This window comes from Nicotiana tabacum, unplaced genomic scaffold (genome assembly GCF_000715075.1).
Source record: "Nicotiana tabacum cultivar K326 unplaced genomic scaffold, ASM71507v2 Un00001, whole genome shotgun sequence".
Classification (NCBI taxonomy): domain Eukaryota; kingdom Viridiplantae; phylum Streptophyta; class Magnoliopsida; order Solanales; family Solanaceae; genus Nicotiana; species Nicotiana tabacum.
The window spans coordinates 2,670,690-2,677,673 of NW_027438239.1; the positions used below are offsets into that span (position 1 = coordinate 2,670,690).

Sequence of the window (6,984 nt, forward strand, 5' to 3'; positions counted from 1 at the left end):
GAAATCTATTTTTGGGTTAAACAAGGAAAGACATTTTTTCTAGTCTTTCGAATTTGGACAACTACAACTTTTCAAGAACATTATCAATGTTACACGTTGTTAATGATGAACTCTCCGCAATAGAAGATTCATATGAGAGTTTTATGCTGCAATATAATTGTGGAAAAACTGAAGATTCGCAGAATTTTACTAAATCACATAATTGTAAGTTACCTGTTGACTGATCACAAACGTGAAAACTAAAAAGAGATCTAATATGAAGTACTCGGGAATTGGTGGACCTATTTCCCTCTGGGGCCTTTTTGGTCTTGGCATTCAGTTGAACTTTTACAGAATATAGGCCCATTTTCCTGCAGCCCAACTAAATAAACCAGTAAAAAATGCCTAAAAAGCATTTCGGTCAAAATTCATCTAACTCGTTAACAATGAAAGGATATGAGTTGCAACCTAATAATCAATGATAACTTCCCCAGAAAATAACTATATGAGTTAGCCAGGTGTGCTAAGAGCCAAAGATATTATAGCTTCAAGTTGGGGGGGGGGGAACAGATTTCAGTGAGCCACAAACGTTAGAGTATAGGATAACTCTTCAGAAAATTCTTTTCCACAAAAAATTCTGAAGAAAAGAAAAAAACAGTCCTGAACTTCCAAAATAAGCATCACCTTATATTATTGTCGTTTTATCCACAAGCAATCTTTTAAAAAAAGAATTGAAATATCACTACCTTTACTTCCTAAATTAGAAACACAAAGACACACAATTCTCAGAAGATGCAGCCATCAGGTTCAGAAGTTCACCAACGCATTGCCAGAATTTCAGCTCATCTCAATCCCCCAAATCTCCAGGTCTCTTCATTTTCTACTTGCTGCTATTCATTTTTCAGTCTTGGAGTTTCAGTTGAATGAACTTTAATTTTAATAGATTGTGAATTCTTGAAATATTATGGTTAACACCTGCAGCGTACCCAATTTTACACAAGTGATCTCGGTCTATTGTCACAATTCAACTTGTAGCTGTAGGTTTGAGTCTAAGACTAGGTTGGTTATAAGGCTTTACTTCCTGTCTCAAATTAACGTTTATTTTGTATTATTTTCGAGCAGTGTAAATAGAGTAGGCCTATTTGTATATATACTAATTATCTTCTAGAAATATATATAACGAAATTTTTTGCTAAGCGATGTTGGATGACGCCCTCATTGGTTGAAACTTGACTATTTGTTAGTAACTAACTTGAACAAAATATTGATACTTAACTGTTGGTTTTACCATACACATAATTCATAAAGATGGCAGAGGGATCTGTTTTGGAAAGATCAAACTGCAGAGCAAAAGGTGGGGCACCTGGATTTAAGGTTGCTATATTGGGTGCTGCTGGAGGTATTGGCCAACCACTTGCAATGTTGATGAAGATGAACCCTTTAGTCTCAGTTCTTCATCTCTATGATGTTGTTAATGCTCCTGGTGTTACTGCTGATATTAGCCACATGGACACCGGTGCTGTTGTGAGTTTCTTGTCAACAAAATCTACAATTTATTTGCAGAAGATAAATTTGAAGAATAATTTTCTTACTTTGTGCATTATTTTAGGTGAGGGGTTTTCTAGGGCAAAGTCAGCTTGAGGCTGCACTTACAGGAATGGACCTAGTGATCATACCTGCTGGTATTCCAAGAAAACCAGGAATGACAAGAGATGATCTTTTCAAGATTAATGCTGGGATTGTGAGGACTCTCTGTGAAGGAATTGCAAAGTGCTGTCCTAATGCTATTGTTAATTTGATTAGTAATCCGGTGAATTCCACAGTTCCTATTGCAGCTGAAGTTTTCAAGAAAGCAGGTACTTATGATCCAAAGAAGCTTCTTGGAGTTACCTCACTAGATGTTGTGAGAGCCAATACTTTTGTGGTAAGTGTTTCCCAATATACTACTTTTTAAAATTGTTCTGCAATATCTTAGCTCGATTTTCGCTGTTTATTTCTTAGTGTCCTCTGTATCAGCTAACTGCAAATAATTCTAACCCCTCTCAAGAATCTCAGCTTTGTTTTTTGATAGATTTTCGAGCTTATGGAATTTCATCAGACACTTCTGTCACTGTTTTTGTGGCTCCATCCACTAACTACTAGACCTTTCTTTTTCTTGTCTTTTCCTTTATTAATATGTGATTGAGGTCTTTACAGGCAGAAGTTTTGGGACTAGATCCTAGGGAAGTAGATGTTCCTGTTGTTGGAGGTCATGCCGGGGTGACAATTTTGCCTCTTCTCTCACAGGTCTAACAAAATTATACTTTAGCAGAGATACAAAGAGAAACTTTCTTGCAGGCTGAAATTTCCTCTGATACTGATATATTTTGAACTTTGTAATGCATTGTAGGTCAAGCCTCCTTGCTCCTTCACACAAGAGGAAACAGAATATTTGACTAAGCGCATTCAAGATGGAGGGACAGAAGTTGTTGAGGTACGCGTGCGCTACTTGCAATTCAGCATATACTGATAGTTTCTTGCAGCAGAACAGAACTGTGATTGAATTTTTATCTTTGCAGGCCAAAAAAGGGGCTGGATCTGCAACTTTATCTATGGTTAGAATTACTCCTTGAAATATTTTAATTAATGCTTTCTGAACATTGCATAAATGCATATTGAGTAGAACTGAATCTAATGCGATTCCTATAGGCATATGCAGCTGTAAAATTTGCAGATGCTTGCCTCAAGGGCTTAAGAGGAGATGCCGGTGTGGTGGCCTGTGCTTTTGTAGCTTCTCAGGTACTTTCTCAAACTTATTTCCAGGGGCAAAAGTCCTAACAACTTGTTTTCTTTTTCTGTCAAATTTCCCTGACTGGCCAATAACAATTTTGACACAGGTTACAGAACTCCCATTCTTTGCCTCCAAAGTGCGACTTGGTCGTACTGGAGCTGAAGAAGTCTATCAACTTGGTCCCCTAAACGAGTATGAGAGGTAAGAACGCGATGCTTGACCTGCAATTTTCTGGGTATTAGATAAGTTAGTTCTCTAACTAAGTAATTTCTAACAGGATTGGACTGGAGAAGGCCAAGCAAGAGCTTGCTGAGAGCATTCAGAAAGGAGTTTCCTTCATCAGGAATTAGTATTAAGTTTCAAATTCAGTAATACATTTTCTGGTTGTCTGGTAAATATTAGAAACGAGATGGTTGTATGTCAAGTACTATGCTGATAAATAGTGTCTCAGTCTTCTCGCTCTGAAACGAATATTATTCGAAATGGAAGCTTTATGTTCTTGCTACACTTTTGTTTAACAAAACCAAACTCTTCTGTTCTTCGCTCAATGAAAACCTTTGCCACGTTAAATCACTAACCTTAAAGAAAGCAAACGTCAAAAGAAACTAAAAAAATTGCACAGTACCAAAAAGATCTGGCATATATTCCTGATACTTCTTTGATAAATTCTTACAAAGTCAGGCCTCTTCCCACCTGATGTATGTAATTGCTACGAAAAGAGAGGACAAAAGAAAACGGGTAATTTTATCTACACAATATTGCTCAACACAAACCTCACCCGTCTAAAGAGTTTACAAGGTGAATGGATTTGGAGGTGGGTAAATGATTGGAGTTTTTGACATGGAGACATTGCCCATGAGCACACTTGGTGCCACTGTATCCTCTATAGTTATCGGATCAACCTGCACGACTCTCTCTGGCACAACTTTGTCCCCATCTACCTTTGCCAGAACTTCAAAATGCATCCTCACCGATTCAGGCTTAGTTCTCCACTCTGGATAACCCTCCCAATTGAATCCATCTCCTTCCTTCAACTTCTTCTCGACTCCAAAACCAATCTTCACGAAAGTCTGGGCTGATACATCTGCCTTCAGCAATTTGAAAGAACCCTTTTGACTTGCTTTAGGGCCCAGTACATTAGTAAGCAAGGCCTCAAAACCAAGCAAGTTTGAGTTTGAACCATTGACAGATGTGACAGGCCACAATGTAGTATATTGATGGGGTGTAAGGATCGCAGTGGTTTCTCCCTGGAGATCGATGGTGGAGATGGCTTTCATTTTTGATACTGATGACAACTCAACAAGACCAGGTGCAAGCCGTTTAATCTTAAGTTTGTTTGCAGAAGGGGAAGATTGTGAGGTAGGGGATGTAAGAGATGTAGGACCAACAATTCGAAGAGAGAGGAGAGGTCCCCCTTCAGTTAGAGAAGCTTGACGTAAATATTCAGCCAATGCCAACAGACCAGAGGCAAATCCATTTGTCGTTCTGTTGAAGGGCAGTGGAAGCTCTATTGGATGGCGCAGGCTAACAGATCTGGCACCTTTGACTGTAACAACAGCACCATCGGCTAAGATCACTTTCCTCAGCTCCCCGGCATCCACATCATGCTGCATATTAATTACCAACAAGAGAAGCAAAGCAGATTAGTCAAATAAAAATTGGCAAGAAAAATAATTAATGCAAACAACCAACTGAAAGACAAACACCATATCAAAAATAATGAGTCTGCATCCCTAGCAAAGCCAATGTAAGTGCACTTTAGATTATGCAGCTACATCCACCAACTTCAAAGGAATCAGATTTCCAAATACAAACCTACTACCATCAACCTAATGCACTCAAGATAATTCCAACTAAACCCACCAACAAGAGAGTAATCCAGTTATTCATTCAATTAAGTGTGCAACAGACCAAAGTCCACAAAATTATCAACGCTTATCAATAAGAGCAGAGGACACCATTTAACATGGAAAAATAGAAGCCTATACTTTCAAAGCAGGGACTTCTTTCCAGCATAATTCGGAGAAACATACAAGCTGAATGCAGGGGCATTTCATTACTATTTTAGCAACAGAGGCTCATTTATATTTATTTGTTCCTAGGTAAATTGCAGAAGAAAGGGAACCAGACAAGAGAGCCCCTAGAAAACTAAACATTCATCGGAATTCCATGCATCCTTAGGTATTAAGCACATAACAAAACAAATGACAAAGAAAGCATAGAAGAAAAGGGAAATGTTCAACAATTCTCTAAAGGGTACCTACTATAAACAAGCAAAACTGTTGGTGAATAGATCAAATAAAAAGCTAACTTCAAAAAATTTCTAGCACAATGTACAGTATTATACAAAATTTACGTCAAGGTTTCACTTACTGGTAGCGAAATTCTCATGTCCTTGGCATCTTGGATCCAAAGCTCCATCGGACCTGCCAAAGTAAAAGGCGCCAAAACAGGCACCTGATTCTCCAATCTCCGCCTCTCCACCAACCCATTTTCTTCACCTCGCTCTACCCGGAAAATAGGCAAATCTACGAACTCCCATCTATTCACATCCTCCAAAAGCTTCAAGGGAATAACTTTATTATCAATCTCAACATCAAATTCGTAAGACACTGACCTACCCACAAGGGCGTCCCTCAAATCAAACCCGGATATCTTGAAATCCTCATCTTGGAAACCTAATCCCTTAACAATTGACTCCTTCAGGTCCTAGAAAACGAAGAAAAAACAAAACTCCATTAAAAAAAAATTCAAACTTTAATAAGAAAACAAACCCTAGAACCGGATTTCGCATGTAAATATCTGTGTTTTTGCATTGCTAATGTAGTAGAAGAATTAGGAGTGTTGCAATGCCAGCTCAATCAGTCTAAGAAACCAAAACTAACAACGATGTATTTCTGCAAATTAAAAACTTTAGAGACCTAATTGATGTTAATATAACATTGAGATCCACAAAAGCTTAAATTTTTAACATTAATTTTGCCTCTCATTATCTGTGATACGATTATAAGTTATAACTGGAGATGGAAGATTCAGGTATTATCGAAATTTATATTTTAGGAAAAAAAAGAAAAAGAAAGATGTAATGAATAATTAAATAAACCATCGGCTCAATTCAATTCTAAACTAATTGGGTCGGCGGGTAACATTAACGAGACCCGAAAAATCTTAAATTACAAAATCAAGTTTGTCTCTCGTATTTGAGATATGATTACAGGAAGATTCAGGTTATTTATGCAAATTGATTGATTAATTGAAAATAAAAGAGGGTATGAACTTACAGAAATAGCTTTAGGGTATGGAGGGTTGACATCTTTGCTAGAGATTGAAGCTCCAGAGGGAGAAAACCGAACAGCGATCCCAAGCAGAAATATGAGCAAAAAATAAAGCGATGGTCCCCTCAAATCCATTGAGTAGATTTAGAAATTCGAAAGGAAAACTGGAAGAAGAGAATTGATTGAAGATGCTACGAAATTGGAAATTCTCAAATCTCAAGTAATGCTTAAGAATTGGATTCTTCTTTTCTTTTTCTTTTTTCTTTCTCCTTTTTCGGTTTTTCTAAAATTTAGAATGAAAAGGTGGATTTGGTTTGGTATTTGTGGTGGAGAATTCGAGAGAGTGATGACGTGGAACGATTGGACCAATGAGAAGCGAGGAGCTTATGCGGAAGGTTGAGATAATTGGGTTAAATGACGTGGCTTTTTTAGTAGCTACGGCTAATTCAGGTGGTGGGACCTTTTATCCGTGTTCCTCGCATTAATTATTACAGAGGATAAAATAATTCGAAACCACACGACGCCGTTCCAGGGACCCCTTTGATTGGGGAATAAAAAGAAAAAAATTATGGTGGCTTCGCCCGGACTCGAACCGGAGACCTTCAGTGTGTTAGACTGACGTGATAACCAACTACACCACGAAACCATTTGTTCATTTGGGTACTTTATTTTAATTATGCCAATAAGATGCGCAACACCAGACTTTAATTGCTGATTATTTAGTCTGTGATGTGATGTGATTTTAGAAATTTTTTTCCACTTTATTGTTTGCTACATTTCAATTAGGAATGGCAATGGGGCTGGGCGGGGTGGGTTTGAGCTTAACCCGCAAAATTTTAACCCGTCCCGCACCGCATAGCAGTTTTTTCTATTTTCAACCTACCCCGCAAAAACCTGACCTACAACTTTTTTTTTTCTCATTTGTTATTTTTGCTGAAAAAGCACAAGTTTAATATCTTA

General features: G+C 37.8%; 2 protein-coding genes and 1 non-coding gene across 3 annotated transcripts; 1 reads left to right on the forward strand and 2 right to left on the reverse strand.

Moving 5' to 3' along the window:
• The first annotated feature begins 462 nt into the window (after positions 1 to 462).
• Positions 463 to 3,254, forward strand: LOC107797501 (malate dehydrogenase, glyoxysomal). The gene is made up of 9 exons (XM_016620400.2): positions 463 to 846; positions 1,288 to 1,503; positions 1,589 to 1,903; positions 2,176 to 2,265; positions 2,369 to 2,452; positions 2,538 to 2,573; positions 2,668 to 2,757; positions 2,856 to 2,950; positions 3,027 to 3,254. The coding sequence occupies exons 1-9, from the start codon at positions 772 to 774 to the stop codon at positions 3,097 to 3,099; spliced, it is 1,074 nt and encodes a 357-aa protein (XP_016475886.1). The 5' UTR covers positions 463 to 771; the 3' UTR covers positions 3,100 to 3,254.
• Positions 3,255 to 3,363: 109 nt separating this feature from the next.
• On the reverse strand, positions 3,364 to 6,316 carry LOC107797500 (protein TUNICAMYCIN INDUCED 1). Its single transcript, XM_016620399.2, has 3 exons — positions 6,031 to 6,316; positions 5,123 to 5,458; positions 3,364 to 4,356 (listed from the first exon to the last, which is right to left on the reverse strand). The coding sequence occupies exons 1-3, from the start codon at positions 6,157 to 6,159 to the stop codon at positions 3,541 to 3,543; spliced, it is 1,281 nt and encodes a 426-aa protein (XP_016475885.1). The 5' UTR covers positions 6,160 to 6,316; the 3' UTR covers positions 3,364 to 3,540.
• A 280-nt stretch (positions 6,317 to 6,596) lies between these two features.
• TRNAV-AAC (transfer RNA valine (anticodon AAC)) lies at positions 6,597 to 6,670 on the reverse strand. Its single transcript has one exon. It is a non-coding gene; the product is annotated as a tRNA-Val (tRNA).
• Between the last annotated feature and the right edge of the window lie 314 nt (positions 6,671 to 6,984).

Bases quoted from the DNA above. Each gene is read 5' to 3' on its own strand.
- LOC107797501 (XM_016620400.2), top strand. From the start codon at position 772: ATGCAGCCATCAGGTTCAGAAGTTCACCAACGCATTGCCAGAATTTCA. The intron at 847-1,287 runs GTCTCTTCATTT...TAATTCATAAAG, and splicing joins TCAATCCCCCAAATCTCCAG to ATGGCAGAGGGATCTGTTTT. The intron at 2,758-2,855 runs GTACTTTCTCAA...ATTTTGACACAG, and splicing joins GTGCTTTTGTAGCTTCTCAG to GTTACAGAACTCCCATTCTT.
- LOC107797500 (XM_016620399.2), bottom strand. From the start codon at position 6,159: ATGGATTTGAGGGGACCATCGCTTTATTTTTTGCTCATATTTCTGCTT. The intron at 5,459-6,030 runs GTAAGTTCATAC...TTCGTTTTCTAG, and splicing joins CATACCCTAAAGCTATTTCT to GACCTGAAGGAGTCAATTGT. The intron at 4,357-5,122 runs GTAAGTGAAACC...ATTAATATGCAG, and splicing joins ACATGAGAATTTCGCTACCA to CATGATGTGGATGCCGGGGA.